Raw genomic sequence first — 27535 nt, 5'->3', positions numbered from 1 at the left:
TCAACAGAAGTATTGATAAATCTGTGAAGGTCCTGCTTGAGAGACCCATTATCCATAGAAGAGGAATTTTCCTCAGAAGAGCTTTCATTTTCCATTGCAGCCAGAGCAGGGTAGTGAAGGGTTAATAAATGTGAAAAATACAGGGGGCGTGAACAGGGGAAGAGCAGGGGCGGGCCGACTCTGAAGCAGCGAGGAGACCGGGCTGAAGGCAGGCTGGCAGCCGGCTCCGAGAATGCGAGTGAAAGTGGCCGAGGGCGGGAAGTCGGAAAACAGGCTCCGGTGCCGGAGAGGCAGGCGAGCTCCAAAGCGGTAAGAACGTTCGCGAACAAGCGCGAAGACCGCGGAGCGGGCGAGACCACTGCAGGGGCGGGAGGGGGGAGGGAAACAAGCGTGAAGCAAGCGGAACAATTGAAATGGAAGGAAGCGCCCAAAGCGCTAGTCAGAGCAGCGCAATAGCGCGTGAATAATAGAGCATAAACCAGCAAGAAATATTAAGCATAAAACATATACATGCATAAATACACATGAAACATAGCGAGCATAGATAAGAGAACACTTATCTGACTGCGAGCAGCAAGAAAAGAGGAGGCTGCGCAGTCAGTGTGGGCTCTTATCTATTAGGTGTCCTCTGATTGGTTACTGTTATCTCGTTTTTTCTCGTTCCCATGGCCCAGTTGTTGCCTGGCCCTCTGGGAACTGTAGTTTTACACTTATCTTGGCTGCTGTTGAATAAAATGCAAGATAAGAAAGCATAATAGGAGCCTCCGGTCTTGCCATAAAATCATGGCTTCCCCCCTTGACCAAATTGTGTGATCCTAGGCAATTGTCTAATTTCACTGTGCCTCCTTTTTCTTCATTTTGACATATAGGAGCACTTTGAAATACATGTGGACAAGATATATGCAGTATAACACTTTCTCTTGTGTTTGATTTATTAAACTATAATGTTGTCCATCTATAATTAGAACCCAGACCACCCAGAGGGTGTGTTGCGAAAACTGACTTGCCTCTTAGTTCAGTTATTGGCATTGTTGCCAGGTTGAGAGGAGGCATGACTGTTCCTATATTCATTTTGAAAACTGTCACTTTAAAAACATATATCTCGAAGCACTGATATAATCTGATGTACTAAGGTGAAACGTATGTTAATGAAATGCACTTTTTAATAATGTTTTGAAGATGCTTTATTTCTACACGTTTGTTGAAAGATGTCTTAAAAGTGAATGTTTTCCTAAAGTTAAATGGTGCAGGATACCTTATTTGCCTCTTCTTTCATTTCAGTTAGTGTAAATAAACACTTGCCCATTTAATTAGCATCTTTATGAATGGTGGTGCTCTCAGAAGCCCAGTGCAGTCATTCAGCTGAAGGCCACACGTGAAGGTCCGGAGGGCCGCATGTGACCCCGGGCCCCTACTTTTAGCATGACTGCTCTACATCTATACTATGAAGCATTCAATCCAGGAGCTAAATCCACATAACGTTTCTGATCCACTTTCAAGTGGTAAGGGGTCAATACTGACCGGATTATTTACTTTCTTAACTGCCTACTTCCATGTAAAGCCACTTGCCACAAGCCTGTGTCTTGATTCCTTGTGGAGCTGCAAGCAGGTTGTGGCCCTGTAGCTCTTGGTACTGCACGGGGCATGCATGGAGCACCCAGTGAGGCGAAGCTATCTCCGATGAGGAAATTATTTAAGTGACTTCATAGACAAGAACTCGTCACTTAGCTGACGTTGTCGTTTTGGCTCACGTGCACTTACAAGCGATCAAATTTGAAATGCAACCACGTAAAACGTGGACGAAAGGCTCATTTCAACACTTTTTTACTAAATACATTTTATTTTAGAAGCGTAGTACTTGCATTCATGTAGCTCATGCAGCTGACGGGGTGAAGTGCATTTGCGGGTAAGTACCACGCCGCTCCATGGGAATGCAATGGATGGAAGAACGGTGTCTGTCATGTAGGCAATCCCAGCAGGGTTTTGATGCTGTGTGTGAGGATCAGAGTTGTGCGCTTGTGTTTTTCACTGCCCCTTATTGTGACTTCAAGTGACAAGCGAGTGACAGACAAACACTTGGCCATTAGATGTTGGTAGTGAGCTATAGAACGTGTATGAGTGCAGGGTGGCCTTCTGGGAAGTGTTTCGGTGTATGACAGACTGCGTTACATCGGTTGCAGCTGGCTTAAAAGCCTTGCATGTGCCTGGATACAGGAGAGTCGTGCAAGAGTAGACTGCGTCACACATGCTGATCCCGACCATATCTTGGGTGTTCTCTTTCATGCAGGTGCACCCACTCTGCATTAAGAGCGATGGATGTGCCCAGTGGTGAAGGGTCCTGCCATTGGTAACTGCAGTGCTCTGTTGACTATAATATAGGATCAGCAGAAGAGGAACCCATAGAAATTGACTTGATCCACCCAGCCTAAAGCATGCGCTGAGGAAGGCCACCCAGGAGTGGCAGGGAGCAATCCATAGGCATTGTCATTATACCAATGAGCCAGCATAAAGATTCAGATTGGCCCACTGCGGCACAACAGGGGAGTGGCCATCTCTGAGAAATCCACTCAGGAGTGTCAGAGCAGCAATGCATAGGAATAGGTTTACACAGCCAGCCATGCTACATGCTCTGAGGAGTTGACTCAGGAGTGGCGGATGTGCACCCCCACAGGAATGAGCATTATACAGCCAGCCGTGGTAAACGCTCCAAGAAATCCACTCAGGAGTGTCAGAACAGCAATGCATAGGAATGGGTTTACACAGCCAGCCATGCTACATACTCTGAGGCGTTGACTCAGGAGTGGCAGAGGATCAATGCATAGGAATGGGCTTTATACAGCCAGCCATGGTACTTGCTCTGAGGAGTCCACTCAGGAGCAGCAGAGGATCAGTGCATAGGAATGGGCATTATAAATCCAGCCATGATACATGCTCTGAGGAGTCCACTCTGGAGTAACCCACAGGAATGGGCATTTTATAACCAGTTGTGGTACATGCTCAGAAGTCCACCAAGTAGTGGCAGAGGAACACCCCACAGGCGTGGGCATTATACCGCCAGCCATGGTACATGCTCTTAGGAGCCGTCCAAGAATTGCAGAGGTGCACCCCACAGCAATGAGCATTATATAGTCAACCATAGTGTATGCTCTGAGTTCACCCAAGAGTAGCAGAGGAGCTGTGCATTATACTGCCTGCTGCCTATGTGCTTTGAGGAGTCCACACAGGAGCCGCAGAGGAGCAATGAATAGTAATTGGCATATACAGCCAGCCATGGTACCTGCTCTGAGGAGTACACAAGGGAGTGCACCCTACAGGAATGCCATTTTACAGACCGCCGTGGTACATCCTCTTAGGAGTCCACTCAAGAATGTCATAGGTGCACCCCACAGGAATTAAAATGCTTCCTCCAGCGCTGGTATGTTCTTTGACGAGACCTCCCAGCAGCGACACCAGAGCAATGCATGGTCATTGGCATTATACAGTGTCTACCCAAGAGTTGCAGAGGTTCACCCTACAGGAATCCTATAAAAGGGTAATCCCAACATTTCCCCTCCACCCCATACCCCCTTCTGGCCAAAACGGGCCCTCTCTCGATAAGTCCTGATTGTCTTAATGCATAATGTCTGGTAGGTCTGTAAGTCGAACAGCTAGGACTTGGCAACTGGCAGCTAGGACCGAACAACTAGCAGCTATGACCGAACAACTAGCAGCTAGGACCGAACAACTAGCAGCTAGGACCGAACAACTGGAAGCTAGAGCCTTTGTAGATACATTTTACCTGATTTCAAGCATGGCAGATGCCCCTCTTTGCCTGGTATTGGAAGGATTGCTATGTCAAGCCATAGATTCTTTTTGTAGCCTTCCCTTTTCTGCTATAGATTGTAGCAGGTGTTAAACATTGATATTAGTATTGCAAATGTTAAAAAAAATAATGCAACGCCATTATGACCTGGAGATTTAAAGAGTTTTATGTCTTTGATAGTTGCTGAGATGTAGGATTTGCATCATACTTGTCTCAGCTTTCCTAGTCTCATCCACCTTTGTGTACAGTTGTTCGTAAATTGCCTTAAAAAGCCCCCCTCTATCTATCACTATTCTGGGCCTATTATGAGTGGCTATTTATGCCTCACCAGGATTGTGCGGGCTTTAGCAAATTCAATATCTAAAGACGGCAAGGCCTTCTTAAAACGGTCCACTCGACTGCGCTAATGTTCTATTTTGCTTAGGTTTCTGTAATTCAGTTTTCGTTTCCTCCCTGCCTTGGAGTTTCGCGTGGGGTATCAAGGGTATCATTGTGCTTCAGCTAGTCCTGAGTTGTTTGTCAAATCTCTGCCCTGTTAGCTGCACCTTGTTAAAGGTACCTCCCCATCCAGCATCTTTTGTCTGCAGCGGCTGTGCTAATCATTTTCAAAGTGAGAGTTACTGCAGCATGGTCTGAGATGTCTATGGATCCTATGTAGACACCATGCCATATTTTTAATGATTGTGTATCCTGGAAGACAAATTGGGTACATACAAATATGTGTACTCTCTCACGTTTGTGCAACTTTCTCCATGTGACACAACCACAATAAAATAGGGTGCCAGTATCAGCCGAGAGGGCATAGGACCCCAAATCAGATCCAGTACCTCCTATTGCAAGTCACGTGGGGGCCGTTCAGAACGGGAAAGCCAAACCTAATGGAAGAGGATGCCTCACACACATAAGTGTCATGCTTCATCAATGACATCCTCTCCCCACCCTGGTAAGATGGTACCATCGAGGCGGACTCAACCTCCTTGAAGAATTGGCGGGTAGGAGGGAGTTCTTACATAAAACTACTGGACAGTAACGAGATCTAGATGAATAAAAAACAAAAAACCCTTGGGTTCCTCAGTTAAAACTTTAATCGTAAAGACCATGGGAATATTAAAACCAATCTAATGATGGGTATCACAGAGTACAATGACTCATGCCTGCCCTATATTTGCCAACATGTTTCTGCCCTCACAACTTAGCCCTTAAGGTATGGGGTATTCATCAGGGCTAATGGATCCCTACAATCTTATCCTAAGAGTCAAAAGGACCCTAAGTATTAATTTATTCTATTTATTTATTTAGAGAGTTTTATATAGCGCTACTGGACCCGAGTGTCCCAAGTGAATCCTACCTGCTCTAAGACCTCAAGGATTCTGTAGATGACCCTAATCTTCAGGGGATACCGTTAGGCTGGTCAAGGAGAGGGTGGTATCCTTCATTGTCACACTTTCATCAGAAGAGACCCCACTCATGTCCACCTGAGGGTTTCCACTCATGAGTTATTGTATTCTGCTACCAGTCATTAGATTGTACAAGCCTAGGCTTGATTATGGCAGTGCTACTCTTTGTGGTCTACCCAGGTCTACAACGGTTCCTCTGGGAGCCTCCCTCAATTCCGCTGCTAGACTGATCATGGAATAAAAAAAAACTGACACAACTTCCCCGACCGTAAAACTCTCAACTGGCTCCCCTGTGAAGCAAGAATTCAAATAAAATCGCTTACATGACCCATAAAGCCCTTCACTTCAATACCCCGTGATATATGGCTCAGAAGTTGGTCCTTTCAGGTGGCGGCAAATCTTCCGTACTCCGCACTCTACTGCTTACACCACAGAGATTCTCCAAAAAGAAAACCTACTACAAAGCCTTTTCTGGGATCGCCACGAGAATCTGTAACTCACTGCCCCCAGAAACCAGACTGAATCCTTTAAAGGTCGCCTTCAAGAAAGATGTGAAATCTTGGCTCATGAGCAAACTTTTGCCCTAGTTCCTTTGATCTCTGACCCCGTACCCCATTTGTTCTCTTACACTATTTGCATGACCATTGCTTACTGTCATTGTTATGAGTATTGGTATTATTATTATTGTTCATGCTCTTATCTTCGCATCCATCTGTATCGGAGAATATTATCTATTTCCACTGCCTCTATCATGTGTAATGCGCTCTGATAACTGCATGGGTCTTGTTCGCACTATATAAAACTTTCTAAATAAAATAAAAATAAACTGTGCAGGGGACCACCATTAGTTGTTCTACAGTGCCAACATTTATCAAGTGGACATAAATCCTACTCAAAACATTTTGTAAGGTGCCCAAAGTGTATGATGGCTATTGTCAGTTTTGAAAGCTACTCTTGGTAAAACACTTTACAGTCTTAGGGCAGCTTTTAAAGTAATGACATTGAAGTATAAACAGGCACTCGTTGTTAAAAGTAGGGAAGCCCTAAAATCTGTACCATGCTTCTGATAGGCAGCATGGCCTGTTTCTAAGCCATTGCCCAAGCACTCGGGCTCACTAGACAGGGACCAATGCTAGCCTTTTGTGTTGAGGGCCAAGAACCTCTGCCTGGGCCCTTACTCAGTCACTGGACTAGATCCTCCCTATTTATGAACAGAAGAGCATCTTGTTGCTTTGAAAGGGCCGAATATGGAACATTGCTGCATTCTGATAAAAACCTGGAGTAATAAATACAACATTTGCAGTCTCTTTAAAGATAAAAGTACTACAGTTTATATGTAGAGTATTTTGAAGACTGCTAACACGGCTGTGTATGCTGCAAGACGTCCACTACTAGCAGTGTAACTGGACTGTAGAGCTGCACACTGGCCCAAGGAAGCGCCAGTAAAGCAAACAATACGCAAAATAGTTGAGGTATAGGATCCAGAGAATACGAGTGGCCGCTGTGTCGATCCCTGGAACGTATCTTCTACAGAGAAGACTGACCAGCTTTAGAAGTCCCAATGACCACTAAGATAACAGATTGTAGGAAAACACACACATTAGTAAGGAAGGAAAAGATTCAGAAGTCATGAATTGCCCTACAGCTTATTGCTCTGTTTGAACTTGCACCTTTTCACTTCCTGCTCCACATTCCACCTTTAGAACCCTAGCCAGTTAACTGCATAAACTTGTTTTCCTTCACACTTTTTTAGGTTGTTCCTCTAGAGTGAACATTTATTAATTTGCTTGATTCTTATCTATAACACCGTGTCTGAAAGAGAACATTGTCAATGTTATATGCAAACTTTAGACCATTTCTTTTAAATGCCACTCATGAGATATCTTCATATGGTGATCAACCTGAGACTGGGCCATGCTTCAGTTTAAAATTAGCAGCGGATTTTGTAATGCACAAAATCCTAAATCCTCCTCTTGCGTTGCTGGATAATTTCTCATAGTAGGTGTTGTCTTTCTAGTTCTTGAAGAGTCATTGAGAATTGTCGAATTTGCATTTCACAGGCTTGAGGATAAAGGAGACCAAAGAGGTATATGAAGGAGAAGTAACCGAGTTATCCCCGTGTGAGACCGAAAACCCAATGGGGGGGTATGGAAAGACGATCAGCCACGTCATCATAGGACTTAAAACAGCAAAAGGAACCAAACAGCTTAAGGTACAGTCCTGCAAACCTGTTACTCATTATAAATGTCAGTTCACTATGATTGTGTATTGTAGTCTGTTAGTTATTGTGCTGAGTACTCTTGGGAAACAAGTGTTTTGCGAGTTTTGTCCACAGTTTACCTAGATTCCATTATTGATTCTTAAAAAGATCCAAATCAGTTTCTGAATCATCTACAATTTAACAAATAATTTACCATGCACTAGCAGTGGATAAAATAAAACGAGAAATCACAGGCCACATAGATTCGACATGAAAACAAATTCAAAGAAAAGTAACACAAAAAAAGGGCTGTACCACCATTACACCACTTATCTGGTGGGCAGAAAAAGGCCAATCAGCAAAGTAGAATGGAACATGTCTGCAGAACCCAAACCATGCAACCTCATGGCATAAATGTTGCCAATATTTGAGATGTACCCTCAATTCCATCTCTGGCATCAAATGTATTTTGGGGCTTACCAACAGACTCGTAATTCACCCAGTTTAAAACGCTCGTCGGTAGAACCAGTCTCAAATGCCCAATTACACGTCTAACATACCAGACCGTTTCAGACCTGTACAAATCTTGTGCTTCTCAAAAACCATCGAAAGAATAGTCTAAGATTCACTCTGTTTCTAGACCGCATCACTCTGTTGGGAAAACCGGGTCAATTTTAATGTTTCCCACGGTCATCATATGCCTGGTTCTCACTGCAGGACCTGTCGCCAGCTTTTTCTTACTTATTTACTCTGCGCTTCTCCGTTCAGGTGGGCGGACCATGCTGAGCTGGAGTGTCTGAGAACCCTCGAAGTAATGGTTCACAACATTTCTCGACCTGTGATAGTTCAGAGTAGTAAGAGCGTCCTGGAAAGATTAACAATAATCTAATGCTGAGCACCAGAGGAGCTGATGTTTAGTATAACACTGTTCATCATACGGACGGGCCCTCTCAACAGTCATCACATACATTCCGTAGTTGTGGGTGTTCTGCATCTGAATCTACTATTTGCATAAAATGACATTCCTAAACATTTCACCACTGTCATCGGAAGAATTTTAGATTTTTGTACTCCGACAGCATTGCTTTGCTTTATTTTCAGCCAACCCTATAACCGGTTTGAAGACCTGAAGTTTACCCATTATCAATCGATAAATTAGGATTTATAAAGCGCTGCAGATCACTCGTGAGGGTCTCAAGGCGCTGGAGTTGCTAGCCACATCGCTGTGCTCTGTTCATTAGGACGCACAAACAGCATGTCAGAAACTCAAAATGCTGGATTTGAACACGAGCTCCAAAATTAGAGCAAAGAGTCTACAATGAATAACTAGAAGTCATATCTCAGTGCAAACAATAATCAACTTGATGCTGTTGTTAAAATTCAAGCTACTTTTTTCAAGAAGACCTGTCAATCAAAAGAATCGTTAAATGCTTCCAGACTAGGTTTTTGTAATGGTGTGTGTGTGCGGAGACATGAACATCACTTTTTAGATAGAAACTCTACCTTCCAAACCATTGCAACCAAAAACACATTTGGATTAAGACAAATAAAATATCTACCCAATATGAGCATTTCACTTGTTGAAGTGTAACACTGCTAAAACCTGATTGCACCAAAGATGAGGTCCTCTACAGAAAAACCTCTAAATCTGTTTATAACCCGCCCGCCTGGCATAAACGGGCTTGAAGGCAGAGCTCTGCCCTCCAAAACAAGATTTCACATCACGGTTTGAAAAGATTGAGTGAAGCTAGGGCCTTTCTCGTGAGTCAGGGAACATTGCACACCTTGCACAGTTAATTCTGGTAGAATGAATCTCTGCACAGTATGACAATCTGGTCATTCAAATAAGCACTTAGTCTAACGAGTTATGTTCACAGATATAGGGCCTCCTCCAACCCTCAATCCAAACCCAGATGAGAGCCATACACCAGCATTTCAACTTTAATATCCTGTCATTTTGCAAGCTTATGCTGAAGTGACAATTCTTATTGTGAACATATATGAATATCCTGTTGTGTCATCGTTCTTTGTTATTGATGTGGGGAGAATTACATCTTTTATTTAAAATCTACTTGAGAGAGATGTGCCAATCTACGCAGCCAAAATATGTGAAGTGCACGCAAGTCATAGTTTCAGAAAGGCAGAGTAGGCTTTGCAAGGACGCAGTGTCCACAAAGCAGCAATGTGAAGCTTTTTTGCGCCGTGTTTAGACACGTCTGGATACAACCACATTTTGCTTGTCTCATCCGCACAACAAGGCACCTCTTTGCAGTATTTGGTGCAGTTGAAATTCAGTGATGTAGCATTATTGCACCAAGCTGAAGAATTTCGGTGTATTGATACCTTAGGGATAGGGTTTTTAGTATAAGCGGGAAGCACGTCTTGGTTGCCTGAGATCAACGCACTTCGGAGTGCAAGGTTGCTTGAGTGACTGCAGGTATTTGTAGGGCCGCCACTACCCAGTCGAGTCTCCTGGCTCGGGCTAACCTTGGTACAGTTGACCATTAAGTAAGTTATTTGTTCACTTTTAAAACATTATCTTATCGCAAGTCAGTCCTTGTACGTGTGTGTGTGCATAAATATATGCGTGTGTTAAAATATGTATTCTAATCACAAAGTGGCAGTAGCTACATGGGATATTTTCTCTTTGTGGGCGAAAGTGTCGCCCCACTTGCTGCTAATAAAATGGTTACCTTTTTATTCTGTGTGCTGCCGGCCGTAGCAAGTGGAGGCTGGGGGCGGGGCACCCTCCTCTCTACTGTACTGTACAACACTCCACCCAATGACACTGGACTCTACAATTTAAAAATTAAAATTCAATGGAAAAAACCAAAGGTCAAAACTTAGTTGTAGTTTGGAAATTTGTATTTATTCTTTCTATACAAACCAAACTCAAATTACACAAACATAAGAAATTCCAAAGTTTCAGTTCTACCGTAAATTAATAATTTACCCACCACCTTTAAAACACTAACTTTATATACTCCAGTATTGGAACTTTCATAGGTTCACATGCTTGAATCATTACCCATCGTCGAGATGGGAGTCCCCGGTTTCAGTTTTGTAACCTATCTCTATTTGTAACCCATCTCCTATTGTTTTGTAAAAGAGACCAAAAGTAAATCCTGAACCAATCGGGACCTCTCACTCTCTAGAACACTCCTGAGAGAACCTTAAGCCCTCAGATTTTCTACTGCACGTTGCGCTAGGGAGTCTCCTCTGAGCTCTGCTCCGGTTCTTCTACTACTTCAGTGGTTTTTGACAGATTACTTTGCTTCAATCAACATTATCTGCTACACTACCATCTTCTTCAGTATTGATTTGCCTGTTTCTGGCATAGTCATGTCGGATAAGGAGAAAAAGTCTTTTTAGAGCCTGTGCCACCTGCTTCAAGAAAATACTTCATACAGACGACCCTCACAGTGACTACATTTATTGCCTGTATCCCAACTGTGAGAAGTTGGCCTGATATGCAGCGCTCACTATTCTAGTGATCACTATGTATCAGTCCAAACAACCCTTATTGATGTTTGGTTGTAAGTCAACCTGATAGACCAGCTATCCTAGTAGCATGGACACGTGCAGTCTTTAGGCTAAACTCTAGAGGGCGTGTTAAGCCAGCTGTTTTACCATCACATATACCCCTTGAACACCAAGTGAAAGGACACCACACAAGTTGTTATGAAAAATAAAGTATCTTTATTTATAACAAGACTACCCTGGCTCTTTATGAGACAGGGAGCTAAGCACACAACAAAACTCTTAAAGAAATACTTAAAGTCGCACAATTTACACAAATGCCCGAGGGGCACGAAAAACCATATACTACACAAGTGGAATGCGAATTACTAGCAGGTAAGTAACTATTCTCATAGGCTTTAGGATCGCTAGGACTAATCTACTGAATCTTCAGATTGCAAGCAGGAGGCCTAGGGACGTCGTGTGCAGAGTGGGAACTCTCGCGCGTAAGGCGGGAAAAAGTCTATGGAGGCTAGTAAAAGCAAAGTTAGTGTTCTCGGGCGAACCCGACTAGGTAGAGCTGAAACGACAAAGGATCCTGACACTTAGATAGTTAGACTATGCTGGAGCACCGAAATGCTCAGGTTACCTAGCCCAGGGGCTGCGGCTGCATAGGGCTGAAAAGACGTCGGAGATCCTCGTTGCAGTCTATGGAGCCTGAAGAAAGAAGTTGCTGGCAGGCGACCAGTGAAGAAGTTCGTGGTGATCCAAGCTTGGATTGGGGAAGAAGAAGACCTGTAAGCAGAGGGGACCAAGTTCTGAATCACCAGCCAGTGATTAAGTGGGCACCAGAGTGGCACCGGACAAAGTCACCTCAACCAGGTGAGTGGGCGCTGCTGGGCTCTGCAGTCTCTCGGACCAGGAGGCGTTGTCGGCGACCAGGATGGAGGTGCGAGCTGTCCCACGAAGATATCTGCTGTCGACGTCGCTGGACCCAGGATTGGGGCAACAAGTCTTGGCAAATGCAAGCCCACGCGGTGGACTTAAAATGGCGTCTGGAGTGGACCAGGAGGGTCCGGGGTGCTCCTCTGTTGGAGGGGAGCAAGGGCCAGTCTGGAGCAACCAGACCAGCGGTGTTTGTCGTCGAAGTTCGTCGTCAGAGGGCCACTAGCCAACGGGCAAGTGACCTGGACAACGCGGTTAGCAGTAAAGAGCAGAAGGGCCCCACGCAGATCTCGTGGATGCAAGGGGGCTGAACTTCGGTGCTGGAGCTGCTCAGGGTCGGGGCTTCTCTTACCCCAAAGCACTCAGTCGAGGGTCACTCGGTGGTCGTGCTGGGCAAGCGTCGTGCAGTCCTGAAGATGGCCGGTCCCTCGAGGTCTCGTCACACCCACGGGTCTCAGCTGGGCTGAAGATGCAGGTAGAGGTCAGAGGTGCCAGGGAAGCCGGTTCTCGTCGAGCTGGGCAGTCTTGATCCGGAGGAGAGACTTACAGCAGACCACGATGCTTGATGGTGCCTGCTGCTGCAGGGTGACTACTCCTTAGTCACAAGGGAGAAATCTTAGGAAGAGTCTTGAGTTCCTTTCGTAGAAAGTCGGTTCAGGATTCAAAGATGATCTGATTTGGAAGGGGGCCTGCTCCTACCTTTATCCTGCAAAAGGGGGCTGGCACGCGACTAAGTCCTGCCCTATGAGTGGGACTAGGAGGGGGGTGGTTACACCCCTCTCCCCAGCCGGACTTTCCCCAGCTCAGGGGCTGGTGTGCCCCTGGAACTGGTTCAGGGCGGCCTATGCATAGTGAGCACCGGGGTGCCACTTGCAGTCACCTTCCTCTATAGCCCTGCCTACCTGGGATACACAAAATCCTGTCTGGGTCGGTGCTGGAACCGCCCCTGGCAGAAAACCCTTTGTCCTTGCCTCCCGCGCTGGAAGGACTCCCAGCAGCAGGAGGGCAGACTTGTGTCTCGGTGGCAGCATCCATTTTGTGGAAGCTGAGGCTATGTCTGACTTTAACCGGAGTACAGGTTACCAACATGTCGTGTCCCTCTAGAGGGGTGGAATGCTAACCCCGTCGCCAGAATTGGCGAGGGGTTAGTATTCCAATTCGTATGACACCTTACTCGACATGTTTTGATAATGCTATACCAAAGTTAGCATTTGACCGCGAGGTACATAATGCACTTAAGAGTATATGGTATAGCGTTATCATGGAACAGCTATTAGGACTTGGTTCCGCAAGCTGCAAACGGGCTCAGCTCATGCCAGAGCACCATTTCACATTATTCCAAGCACTCTGCCTTCAGGATTGTTAAGGCCTGCCATAGGAGTGACTGATAGGAATATATGTGTCCATTTTAGGGTTAGATATAGGAATACTATATCTAAAGCAAAGGGTGGGTACACCACCTTGCCCCAGCTGTCAAGCAGCCAGTTGTGTCTGATTTAGTCAACCCAGGGGTGGCATAATACATGCTGCAGCCCCTGGGAGACTTCTGGGTACACCTCTGCCCTGGTTACAGGGACACAAGAGAGGGCCCCGTGCCAATTCAGTACCTGGGTACAATTTGGAGTAGAGAGAACAGCTAGGCTGTGGGTCTGATTAGCAGGCCCACAGCCAGGGAAAGTCGTAAACCAGTGAAGCAAAAAGCAAAAATCTGGGGTGATCATAGGATTGCAGACCCTACTCTCCTACACCAACCATAGGGCAAAGGAGTGTAAGGTATGTCGTACCTTTTCTAACAAGACTTTGAGGGATCGTGAGGGGCGCCTTCTTATATGGCTTCAAAAACTTAAGGGCAAGAAGGAAGTGATTTTGAGTGAGGACAATGATGAGGCGTTCTCTTCATCTAGGAGGTCGCATAAGAGGGGTAGATAACCTCATGCCCATTCTTCTAGCGAGCAACCAAAGAAAGCCCTCAAAAAGACCTCTAATAGGTCTCGGGAAGGCAGTCCCTCAAAATCTCCTCACAAATCTGAAAAGGAGAGAATGGGATATTCTTCAGGCGACAGACAATCAAACAAGGCTAGCTCTGAGCCTTCAACTACACCCCCCTCAAGGTAGGCACTCTTTCATGAAACTTCCTCCGTGCCTCCAGAGGAAAAACAGTCAGCAAGACCATCGACGTAGAAGACCTCATCATCGTCAATGAGTATGGAGGCCCCCCAATCTTCGACTTCTAAAAAGAAGGCAAGTGCCTCACCGTCATCAACACTAGTGTCTAAGGCTCCGTCGTCAGTGAAAACTTCAGGTTTCTTCCCCGTCAACATTACTGCCGACGACTAAATCAATGACGCGGTCAGTGACTATGAAGATGTTGACAAAAGCGATGACGACGGAAATGACGACATCTACCGCAACGACTCCGTTGACTACTGGTTTTGAATTGCTGCCGATATCCATGGTGGTGTCATCAGCGGTACTGTCGACGTCGTCGGCGAAGGAAAAAACACCGGGAAAGAGAGAAAAACCTAGAACAGGGCAGATTACACCAGAAGTTACCTAACCCAGGAAGGTTACACCTCTGTTGCCATCTCATCTGTTGGAAGAGCAAGATTCTGAGGAAGATGATGAGAATGATGGTCCATTTGGTTACGCAAATAGCCCATCGAAATGGCATGTTAAGTGCCGGGAAGATAATTTTGACGAGTATTGGGGGAGCATCAGTATTACATTCTTCAGCAGGATTACCATTGTGACTCTCAGGAGGAGGTAGTCTGCATGCCATCATCACTGTTAACAGACCTGCAAATCATGCTGGCAGACTATAGGAAGAGATTTCCGTCTGCATCTGCACCTTCTGAACAGTCTACATTGGCCCCTCGGCCATGATCTATCCCATCTATCTCCAAGAGGTTTCAAGATTTGCAGTCGGAGCCTCTTCAGAAATCACCACCATCCTCAACAAGATCCAGAGACAACAGATGATGACCAAAAAGAGGGGGGATCCACATTGAGACTGGGACGACATTCTCATCCCCACACCATCTTCTCTCTCTTCTGTATCATTGACTCGCCAACAGAGGGCATTTGTGGTTTTCACAACTTACTTGAAAGGGCTGCCAAAAGGTTTGATCTGCCAATGCCAACATCTCAAACTGACTGTTTTTGTATGATTTTAAAGAACCCTTTAGAAAGTCGGTGCAAGCTATCCCTATTGTCAGCCACATATGGGAGGAAGGGCTCAAAGCATAATTGCCAGCGATCGTGACGCCTGTCTTATCCAGATTGGAGAAAAATTACTAGGCTCTGGAGGATGCGCCTGCCTGTCAGGTGGGTCATCCCAAGCCGGACTCTGTAACTTCTCAGGCAGCTCAGCGAAAGTCTAGAACACTTTTGCGCCCATCTCCTCACCTCCAGATAAAGAAGACCGGCGTCTGGATAACGCTGGTAAGCTTTTTTCTTCAATGTCAGCTCTGGTAGTCAGAGGAGCCAATGCTCTTGCCAGTCTAGGTCTATATGATTGACAAATGTGGTGTGAACCAAATCCGTATGTGGATTTAATTTCCTGAAGACCGTAAATCTGAGGCGAAGAACATTCTCCATGAAGGAGAGGGAGCATCTGCGGAGGTGATAGATTGTGAGTTGGATATCACCACTACAGCATTCAGATCGCTGGATGGTGCAGCAGTGTTGCTCCGTCAAGGATGGCTCAGGGCCACTTAGTTTAGGCTGGAAGTGCAAAATAAGTTTCTTGACCTCCTATTCGATGGAGAAGAGTTGCTTGGAAAGTACATCGACAATGCGCTGCTTGATATAAAGAAAGACACCAACTGCAATATCATTAGGGATGCTTCAATACCAAAAGGTACCATTTAGGGGAGCAAGAGGAAGGGGCCTTCCTTCCTACAGAGGGGGAATAACAGCAATATAGGTATCCAACACAATCAGGGGCATATTCAAGATCTAGCCCCAGAGGCAGAACAGGGCGTCGAGGAATAGATCCCTCACGTCGCCAATGACGAGTTTCAGGCTCCGGCTATCTATTTCCCAAATCATCCTCAGATTTCATTGGGAGGGCAAATTTCTTTACACCTTCATCAGTGGCAAAAAATAACGACGGACCACTGGGTCTTCAACCTGATTGAATTCGGCCATATTTCAGAGTTCTACTACTCCATCGGGTTGACAAGAAGTAAAACGCCTACCCCTCCTGTGTTTGGAAATTCTTGCATGCTCCACTCCACTTCAGGTGGGTTAAATGTTAGGAGAAATTGTGGCACAACCTACGAAAGGAAAATAATAATGGACCTGCAAGTACCATGCTGCATTGCGAATACCCGCCTTGTAGGCGGGACCTTCAAACTTTGATTTAACTCACCTGAAGTGCTGCTGTCTCTACGATGCCATTCCCGTGATCAAGGGCGGACAACACGCCAGAAACGCGTAGGGATTGTTTGGCTGAATTCTCTCTGCCCATGAAGTTGTTTTCAGTGCTGCCTGGTGGAATAAATTCACGTGTACGCTGCTTGTGGGCCTCCCAAGTTTGGGTTCTTCTCGTTTGCAATATATATATATGAAGATTGGATGTGGAGACGAAGTTCCTGATAGATAGATATATATATATATATATATATATATATATATATATATATATATATATATATTCACTCAAAAAACTAAGTTTTAGTGGTGTTATAGTTAGCTGGACATTTTACTCATACAAAACCATTGAAATTGCTCCTATATAGTTAGTTGTACTAACTATATTTCGCGCACCCGCAATCCACTGCTGATGATGTCACATATTAGATCATTCATGACATGGTGAGTGACATCACTGATGACATCTCAAATGACATCACTGATGACATCACTGATGACATCATCCACGTGACAATCACATACACCTTTTCATACACTATTACAATTTTTCATCACTCTTTGTAAACCTATGGTTTTTTCTGTGAATTTCAAAGGTTTTTTAAATGCTAATTCTATTAGCGGATAACGTTTAAATATATTAATATCCTAGTGGGACCACCTGAGCAGCCCTAAGGGGTCAGGGTGTTTCTACCCTGCCCCCTTTTTGTGTTCTACACATTTGTTTTTCTGCTTTCTTGTGCCTAATTCCTAACTATATAAGGCCTGAAACCTATGTTTTTTTCAGTGAATTTAGGTGTGCCATACTTTTGTCATAAGTAAAACTGTTAGCGCTCTAGTTGTTCTTTAGAACACTCTGGGACATTCAGTCATTGGGCTATAGTTGGGCTACATCTGGCTGATATTTGGGCTACATTTGTTTTTTTTGTGTCTCTGGTGGCCATCTTTGGGCTACATTGGGCTACATTTGGGCTCTAACATATATATAGCCCAATGTAGCCCAATATATATTTTTTCAAAGTTAATTTTCGTAAAAACCACTGGAGCATATATCTTGAGACATAGCAAAGGCACATCGGGCTACCAGTCCCTACAATTTTGCCAAGTTTGGTGAAAATCCATTCAGCTGTTCGAGCTAAAAGTGAGTCCAACCGCCCTATGGAAATTAACATGGGGAAAACGCGTTTTGGGACCCCCCTTTTATCTCGCCCCCCGCTTGACAGATCCCCCCCCCAAACTTTCAGGGAAGGACCGGAGCGCCACGAGGCAAAGTTAAGGAAAATTTCAGGAAGATTCCTCAACCGGCGCCAAAGTTATTCCCAATAGAATGTTGCGATTTCCCTATGGAAAACAATCCTAACTATATATACCTACTGGCTATCGAGCAGTTGGGGTATTAACCCCTCTTGTGGCAATTTGCATTGCATTTGTCCCTGCATAAAGGACTCTTGTGATTGAGGGCGGTGGCAGTAACGACGGGGACTCGAGGAGAGACTTGAAAGACTTTGGCGTTTGTTTCCCTACCCTGCTACATCATGGGCCCGACTACTAACATCGTGAATTCCACCCCCCATTGTCACCGGCCCGAGGTGCTGTGCATTAAGCATCCTGGGAGTTGTGGTTCAGAGCATACACAATGAACTACAACAGGTGAGCCCAATGGTGAGGGGGAGGAGCGGTCCACGCCAGTCATTCTTCAGGCAGCAGGGAAGGACACACCGCTATTTCCACTCTGGTGTTGGGCGCTGAAGAAGGCGGATAGCCGAAATGCATTCGCCGCCACCGGAGCTATGCTGATGTCAATAAAGCCTTTCCAACTGTTCCTCGCCTGGGCTTCTGCTTCTTTCGTTGGAGGAAGGTACTGTGTAAAGAGGGTGTGTTGTGTGTGTGTATATATATATATATATATATATATATATATATATATATATATATATATATATATATATATATATATATAGCTATATATATATATAGCTATGGATATAGATATAATATTCTTTATCTTCTAACCTTATGATTTCTTACTTATATTATGTTTAAATTGTACAAATGTTCTGTATGTAATCAATGTCAATTTCAAGAGTGATGATTTAAAGTATATCTGCTCGTCTAAAGGTTGACTAAAAATGTGCTGTTAACTGCTAGCTACTCTGATTTAAGCATGTGAATCTATGAAAGTTCCAATACTGGAGTAAGAAAATTAGTTACTTATCTAACTGTAGTTCGCGATTTCAACGATCTTCCCTCGTCTGTATCCTTTGGGTGGGTTCCTTTTGGTCGCGGCAGACCTTCGGTCGTCGTTTTCTTCTACACCTGGCCTGCTTTTTGCACCTTCTTTTCATGGCCCTTGGTTTCCGATGGGTGAGGGTTTCTTACATTGTATTGTAATTGCATTTATTTAGTGCTTACTTCCCCAGACGAGGTGTCTAATCAGTTTTCTTCTCGGTGTTCCTCGTTGCCTTCTTCGCAGTACGCCTCTTCTCGTTGTCCCCTTTGAGGATCTCGACGTCTGACGGACACACACCCCCGTGTGTTTATTCTGCAGGCACTCCCTGGTCGTCCTCGCTTGAGAGGCCAAAGTCCTTCAGCGATGGTTGTTTCTGGCTTTGAATCATGGCTGCGTAATGGTCCTTCCTCTGCTTTCAGCGTATCTGGAGTGTCTTCGGTTAACTGCACAGGCCTCGCAGTCTTTATCCTTTTGATCCCTCGGCAGGCGAAGGTTACAAGCGTCGTGTGGATTGCGCTGTGCAAACTTGTGGTGGCACTTTGGACAGAATTTGAAATGGGTATTTTTCATGGCCCCCTTACTCGCCTTTCTTTGATACATCTGCATCGTTGCTACGTCTGGGTCCTCGACGGAAGGGTGTTTGGAGGTCTTTTTCCTTCTCCGGTGTCAATGATCAATGGTTTTTTCACTCTAATTCATTGATTCTTTCGGGGATTTCGTCCAAAACTTCAGTGTCTCTCCCTTTGCTTCCAGAACCAACGGGGGGGTAAAAATCTGAAGTAGGCTACCACGCACAGGAACTTCCGGGGCGCAGTCTGAATCCCACACACAAGGGCTGGACCTACCACCAAATAGTTGTCAATGACGCTCCAAGCAAGAACAAAACACAAAACAAAGGCTGTTCCGGACCCTACCGCTAGATGGCGGAATAATGCACAGCATGTGAATCCAGAAAAGACTTCAAGCCGCAAAACTACTCCGACTGGTAAGTAACCATTTCGTTACTTACCGGTAACTGTAGTTCTCCAGTATTGGAATCTTTCATAGATTCACATGCGACCCACCCTCCTCCCCTGAGAGACTCACCCTTGGATATTTGCAGGTGTATCTTTTGCACACATGCTGTTAAAAATATGAAGGTCTAATGTTCTCTTAGGAGTGTTCTAGAGGTTGAGAGGTCCTGATTAGTTCAGGATAGACTTTGGTCTCTTTGACAAAACTGAAATGGGCCAAAGCCTGGTTTTTGCTTTGCATTGCTATTTTGATGTATCTGGGACTCCCAACTCTACGACGGGGAATGATTCAAGCATGTGAATCCATGAAAGATTCCAATACTGGAGCACTACAGTTACAGGTAAGTAACTTATTTTCTTCTTCTTTCTATAAAAAAAAAACCTTCAACTACTCTAACATTAGAAATTCTAAAGTTACAATTAAACCTTAAATTTCTAATATATGCACCACCTTCACATTATTATAACTAGCGCGCCTTCAAACACACTGTTTTCAGTTTGTTAACCACACAACCTTAACTATAACTCTGGACTACCATGCACTGTGTTTTCATAAATGATTTGATTTCAGATGTCATAAGTGTTATAAAGGCTATGATTTCCTAGGGTATAAGTGATGTAATATGAAATTGTGTATGCAGGTCATGGAGAAGGTGCGAGTTATAGTTATTGTTGTGTGGTTAGTGAGCTGAAAACAGTGTATATGGAGGTGCGCTAGTTATAATAATGTGATGGTGGTGCATAAATTAGAAATACTGAAGTAATTAAAGAATCATAAGGAGAGAGACAACCATCAGAAAGTACCCAATACTAGGGGTGGGCGAAATGTTCCTGTCCACCGGCGGAATTGGTGTAATTTTGGCACTCCACGTTACTCTTGTAACATGGAGTTCCAGCCAAATTTCTCCAGTTGTCGCATGGCTGAATCTTTTCTCACGTGCATGCCAAAATGGTAAGTTGGCAAGCAAGGATTGGCGTCCCCTGGCGTGTTTTCAGTTGCTATGAGGACACCCGGCGAGATTTTTCCGATGCGGGTAGTCTCCAATGTTTACGGTCAGAAGGCTGCCACTTCAGTAGACAACCTCCTTGAGTGGCAGCAGTTTCAACCAGAGTACCTGCAACCTCTGGTACGCCACGTGGTAACGTTTGCACTGATTTTTTTCGTGCAGAACGCGCTGCTTATGCTAAATCACAACGTGACATGTCTATTTCTGAGTTTTTGGGAATTCTGTGGAGTCAAATACCTCGAGTTCCGCCTACCCTTGCCCAATACTATGTTGAGATCTGGGCGATGAGGAAAAAACAAATCACTTCAAAATGAAGTTATGTTGATAGAAATCAGTCCACTGCAGTTGTACGAGGGTCTGCAGATTAATGGTGAAACCTTTTTAGAGTAGTGTTCCGCTAGGCTACTCTGTCGTGGCGTACTACACTGTAAAAATAAAAGTTGTTTAGGGATTTTGGAGTTGGGCTGTTGTAATTTTGCCCGAGGCCGGTGCTGCGGTCGACAAAGACCACCACCAAGGACACAATTTGTTACTCAGATATGTAAATCTGGAAATTCAGGCACTTGTGTGTGCAGGCTTGCTGATGCACACCCACACAATCTATTAGTGAATTGCGATGGTTAGTACGTTTTTAATTTTCATTAGTCCAATTTGAAATTTGCTGCAGCGTCAGAAAATGTGTTTTAGCGAGTTACCGTCTTACTCATAAAATATGCTTTGGGATTTTTTATGGTCTTATTTTAGCTTTGTATTTTTCATTGAATTTTAAGTCCTTTGTTTTGTGCACTTTTACTTGTACTGGAACTAGTTTTCTCATTATTTCAGCTGGACCCTAGCATTTTTGAAAGTCTTCAAAAGGAACGTGTTGAAACTGGCGATGTGATATACATTGAAGCAAACAGTGGTGCTGTAAAGGTAAGCAAGTCCTATATTATATACTGACTTTTTTCAACTCTTTGTTCAAAGATGTGGCAGCAGGAAATACAATTACATTACAGCAGTTTGTGTGACGAAATGAGAAAGGCAGCATCATAACTAATATAAAAACCTAAATATATTGAAGTGAAAATGTATTAATGCTAAGTTAATATGTAATAGTGTACTCTGAAATAAAGTAAAGTCCACATTTGTAAAGCGCACAATCACCCGTAAGGGTCTCTAGGCGCTGGGGGCCGTCGGGAAGATTAAGCGAGCTATTGCCCAGAGTCACATGGTGCTGGGCTAACCTGCCGCCGGAGCCGGGGATCGAACCGTGGTCCCCAGATTCCAGTGTCAGTCGCCCTGGCCGCGGCGCCACACCTCTGGAGTGCAATTACCCTGTTAAGGTTTCAAGTAGTCTTTCAGAAGAAGTATTAAGTGTTGATTTAAAGTGCTGGTACAAACATGGCTCCTGTAATGCTTTGCTGGTGATCCCATATTCATGACATCAGTTTCTAATTAAAATCACAACCATTAGTCACACTGCTAACTGCAACAAATGGAATTGATTAAAGCAGTGATGGAGTAATTGTTAAGTCCTTATAACGGACTGACCTAGCCACACCAATCTTTGTATGATTAGAGTTGGGGTCCTTTATTTTAAAATTATTTTTCATTACTTTTGAGAAATCCAATATAAATCTCGATGTATCCTCTTTTTGTTTTTTTAATTAAACAAGTAGATACCGCTCCCCCATTACTTTCCTCCTTGACCTTTAGAAATGTTGTTCATATTATGTGTTTATTTCATTGTGGATTCTATTAATTGTTTCAGGACAATAATCTTTCAATGTTTAATTACATGGGTGACCCCAGTATATCGCTTCTCTTGTTTTTCATATTTTTCTTGAACCATAATGTTTCCCTTATGTTATACCTGATCCTTAAACTGATCACTTGCCTCTAACCCCTTTATCTTCCCATTGCATATTTTCTTTCTTTTGATTATCTGGCATTGTTACCCCGACATTGTTGTATATGGAGGTTAAAATACTGTAAAAGCAATGTTCTCCAATTACCAAGTGTAAAATACTGGGTTCAGGGTTTGTTGTAGATGCATTTTTATTATTAAAATATAACAGGAAAAGTAGCTAATGTATGTACAAATTAAACTATGTTAATTAAGAGGTTCTTTATTTTAGTAATAGATAAATCACCTATCACAGATTAACAACTGCTTCTGTTTCTGTTATAGTGACAAATGTATTTTTACAAGAGGCATTAGATCAGCAGAGGGACTGAATACATACTACTTACATGTCTGTCAATTTATGAGATCAGTCCTCGTGCTTCAGAATCAGTAAATGCTACCCAAGTGTTGTGAACATTGCCCCTTTATTAATCACTTATTAATTGCCAGGTAAACTGCTACTTTTAACTATATTGCCACTGTTTATTTTCTACTTTGCATACTCCAACAATCATTTTTTTGTTTGTATTTGGTCAGTGTGCTGGAGAAATGGAAGTTGGCATTACTCAGTACTGTTACAATCGGTAATCTGGGTTTAACAATCAATTTGAATTAGTAAACCTAGAAGTTAAGTAACTGCTGGGGAAGACCACAAAAATGTAAAGTGATGCCTCTTTTCTTACCAAATGTTCAGCAACTGGAAATCTTTTAAGATTATTTTTAGTGAATAGGTCAGTGCTGCACATCACAACTAATTAGTATTTTTTTTATTAATTGTACATGCAGGCACGTGTTCCACCTAATATATTGTGCACTCCCTCTATATAGTTTTATTACATGCAAATATAAAAAGTAAACAATAGCTTATTCCCTGGGAATTCGCGTACAAAATTGCTGCCTTGTGAAAAACGAGTGCACATTTTTTAGTATATGTTAACATAATTATTCTGTGCTCATGTGGAGATTTTTGGTGTCATCTGACCCTTGTTGGTATCTACTGAAACGTGTAAATTGGCTTTCATTTCCATTATAAAATTATTTCTTATTCACAAGAACAGTTCAAGCAACAGTGGATATACTTAGGCACACACAGTCAGTTTCTCCTAAATGTTCTGTTGCCCTATACCCCCACAAATTATCAATGGTGGCACACTTATTTCCCTAGTCCTGAAATGTCACTTTAATGTCAACAAATTCAAAGGGAAATGCTGCCTCCTCCCAACCCTTACTCCTCCAACTTGAGTCTCTTGATGCAGGATTTTGCATGTCTCTTTTTAATGTCCAGGAGGAACATCTTCACTTTTTTTGTGGGCTTCTCTTGTGTAGATTTGCTTCAGGCTTATTTTTTTAAATGTCAGACTCTAAGGAAGAGAGACTTTTGGGCCTTGTGACATATGTAGGACAAAGTGGCTTTCCTCTGATGGCTCGTATAAAGACTGCAGTTGATATTTTATATCCAAGTCATAAACCTAAAGACTGCAAGAAATGTTCCACTAAAACTCAAACACCGGGAAACATGACTTCTGCTTTGCCTTCAGAAACCTAGGAGTACCACTGTCTCAGGTGAAAAGTATGACTTCTCTACAAAAGTAACTAAAAAGGCCCATATAAGGGTAAAGGAAAACTTTTATTTGTAATTGTTTCAGAAGATAGAGACATCTGCCTTTACGGAGGCATCTAAAAATAATCTCATCAACTAAGTCATTCTCCTATAGAAACGCATGCTGTCAGAAAACCACAACAGCAGCTGGCACAAGCTTCTCCAAAAAGGTCAGGTTCTCAATTCAGGCATCAGTCTCCTAAGGCTCAGAAGCTTATATTTTCTCTGTTCCTTCCTTCGTTGAAGTTGAGGCAGTTGATAACACAGTCTTCTACTCCATTGTCACCAACACTGTTGATGAAAAAGACCTTGTCAACCGCCACTGCTGCAACTGAGAGAACAGCATTTACGCCTCCATCTACTAAACTGCCATCAACAACACTGACGTCAACGAGACTGATAGTGGGGAAAAAAACTGGCATTGGGTCACCAGTGGAGATACTTCAGTATACAAGCAAGTCCCTGTCGCCATTGATGAGGTTACCGCCTGCAACTCCATCATCAACAGTATTTCCGTCTACGACATTATCCACCAAAATTCCGCTGTCAATAGTGGTACCGTTTACAATACCAATAGTAATTATTTCTGGACCAGGAGTGTCCTCCACAAAACTATCACACCATGTCAAATACCTTCACATCCATCTTCAAGATTCCTGTACACTGAGGGGGGTCAGAGGACGAAGGGCCGTTTTGCACAGCATACATCCCAGCACAATTTAGGGTCAAATGGCAAGAAATGGATGAATCTAACACAAGACCAGCAGAAAAAACGCTGGAAGAACCACTTCGTTCTAGATCCTACAAACCTTTCTAAGAGGGCTCAAACCCCCACCAGTGGTGTTGACAAGATGTCAGAAACATATAACCAAGCAAATCAATACTATGACCCTCTGTGGTATAGATCTCGATTGCCTTTGTGCTTGATTTGAGAATAATGGTGGCTGATTATTATAGATTTCCAGAAAAACTTCAGGTCAACAAAAAACCTTAAAAGGTACCATCTCCAGTGTCACTTATGTCACAGCCATTGAGACCACTTTCTCCAGATAGATCTCCAGCACAGACACCGCAAAAGACTATAGCGCCTTTATTGCCAGCCCAGATGCGGTACAAATCTGTTGATGACCACGAAGAGGGGGACTTGCCAAGAGATTTATCTCTGCCAAGATGCCCTGACTAGAGATGGTTAATTAGCCCCACAACCTGATTTCTCTCTACCGGCATCTGCGAATTCCCCACTGGACGGTAGTCATTGTTCATTTTCTGAATGCTTCAGAACGTATGGACTTCCCAAATCCTGTAGAAGATGTGGATTGCTGTCCCTACAATTTCAAGTACACCCCTAAAACGTCAATCCGATCCATCCGTATAAATTGATCAAATAAGGAAGGAAGGACTTAAGACAATGCAAAACCTGGCCACGTTGGTAGCAGTGGTCCCTAGGCTGGAGAACAAATACAAGACACCTGAGGATACAGCAGCCAGTTTAGTAGGTCAACAATGAGCCAACATATCTATCTGGGGCAGCTGTAAAAGAAAATTCTGTCCTAGAAAAGGGGCAATAAAGAGGGTTCACAATTCCCATCAAATTAAGGATTCTTTTCTTGTTTCTTTTTTAAGATATTAAGAGAATCCGATGTTATGACCAACTGGGACATGCAAGATGCCTTTTTCCATATTCCGATCCCTCCCAAGAACCAAAGAGGTCTACTCTTCGGGGTAGCCGGTTACCACTACCATTTCAAGTTATCACCGTTGGGACTAAAGTCAGCCACAAGAATAGCAACAAAATACATGCCACCAATCGCAGCACGCTTAGGGAAATAAGGTTGCCAGATGTTTACTTATCTGGATGACTGGTTGATAAAAGTTCCACACTTTTCTGTCACATCGTCCAGACTGGCATGTCTAAATCTATTTAGATATCTAGGTCTCACAATCGGCATTCAACAATCATCACTCAAGCCTTGCACTGGAATTTTCTTTGCGCTATACTAGACAAAGTAGTAGGGAAAGTACTTTAATTCCAAAGGGAGATTACAGCAACTGCACAAATTGGCTAATCTGATACTAACCAAACAAGATATTGTCAGTTCAAATACATGTTAGTCTTGGCTTCCTCTTGCATTTCCACAATACTATTCTGTTGCCTAGACATGATAACGTCATAGGAGGATCTGAACAACATATTTTCAAATTAACCATTCACTTTGGCCCACAGGATTAAGGTAACCCCAAGAATGAGAGCTGGGTTAATATGGCAGATGAAAAATCACAATATTGCAAAAGCCAAGTTTCTTTTGGAGGCCACAAATTTCACTATGACAACAATTGCCTCTTTGGATGGCTTGGGCGTCCACTCCCAAAGTTGCCTATCAGTAGGAAATGGCATCAGGAGGAGTGTCACCAATAGAGCTTTTAGCAGTGTGCTGTCTTCTGGAATGTTTGTTTCCCAGGAAAAAAGCATCCTCATTCTTGGGACGCACTGACAATACAACCATTGTTGAACTGAATACCCCCTCCTAGGACTGCCACGGGAATTGCCTGACTTTAAAATGGAGGCATAACCGCTCTCCCTGCTTCACATATCGGGCCACCCTCACCACTGGGACATAGGGCCGGGACCGAGACCCCTGCTCCGTCAACAGACTATAAACTCCCCGGGGGTCTCCCTCCCCCCTTGCCCCCCCCCCCTCAGGGCATACTGCTTCGGAGGACCTGGGTGCTGCGGAGAACATACACTCAGGGCATACTGCTTCGGAGGACCTGCATGCTGCGGCGAACATACACTGAGCAGTGCACTGACGACCCGAGCCGCAAGATAGACTGGTGTGCACCAGTCAACCCCTCACTCCTTTTCCCCTGGGCAGGACACCCGCTGAGCAACACACTCCTCACTGCCTCGGACGCCGCGCAGTGTCCCGGGTGATTGCAGCAACTGTTGTAAAGCCCCAGCTCGCACTACTGAGAAGGGGCCGCCTGACCCCAAAATGGCCACCAATAAAGACACAAACTTAGAAACAAAGGACTCGCTTACGCCAGCTTTTTCACCCATCGGAGATGAACAGAGTCTCACTGCCCGCATTCTCCAACAAGACAATACAGCCCCCAGGCAGGAGATACGTGCCTCTGTCTGTTCAAACCTTATGCAACCTTCCCCCCCCTCTCCGCTCCGACTCTTTCCAGCTTCTGTCCTCTGCCCTCCCATGCCCTTGCCCTTTGTCCCCACCCTGTTTTTCTGTGAACCTTAGACAGACTCCCTTTCGTCTCTAGGGTTGTCTCTTCCCTTATCCACACTCCCTCTCCTCCCCTACCCCCCACTACTTTCCCTCGTCTTTCACGCCTCCCCTAATTGTATTGCTGATTGTTTGATTTAATGTTTACTTGTTGATCTTCTTCTAGTATATTGTTGCACTTCCTGTCGTCTCTCCTTTCGTCTCCTACCGCATCCTCACTCTATTTATGTCTCTCCCTCCCTCCTCTCTCAATGTTTTGAGACTGAACTATTTTGTCTGATGCCCGATGGAGCTACTTGGCTTAGCTATAGGGGAGATGGGCCTTGGATTCCCTCCTTGGTCGTCACCTACCCAGTTGTTCTTTATGCAGACTTCTTTTCG

The 27535-nt window shown here is 44.1% G+C and overlaps 1 protein-coding gene across 1 annotated transcript in view; it reads left to right on the top strand.

Annotated features, from left to right (window-relative positions):
- The window catches only part of RUVBL1 (RuvB like AAA ATPase 1), a 110689-nt gene that overhangs the window by 42071 nt on the left and 41083 nt on the right, over nucleotides 1–27535 (top strand). The window contains exons 4-5 of the mRNA XM_078661740.1: nucleotides 7260–7411; nucleotides 21253–21342. Of these exons, the coding sequence (XP_078517866.1) occupies nucleotides 7260–7411; nucleotides 21253–21342 (242 nt within the window). The remainder of the gene's footprint in view (nucleotides 1–7259; nucleotides 7412–21252; nucleotides 21343–27535) is intronic.

The sequence above is a fragment of the Lissotriton helveticus genome, chromosome 9, assembly GCF_964261635.1.
Source record: "Lissotriton helveticus chromosome 9, aLisHel1.1, whole genome shotgun sequence".
Classification (NCBI taxonomy): domain Eukaryota; kingdom Metazoa; phylum Chordata; class Amphibia; order Caudata; family Salamandridae; genus Lissotriton; species Lissotriton helveticus.
This window is presented reverse-complemented; position numbering and strand designations above follow the sequence as displayed.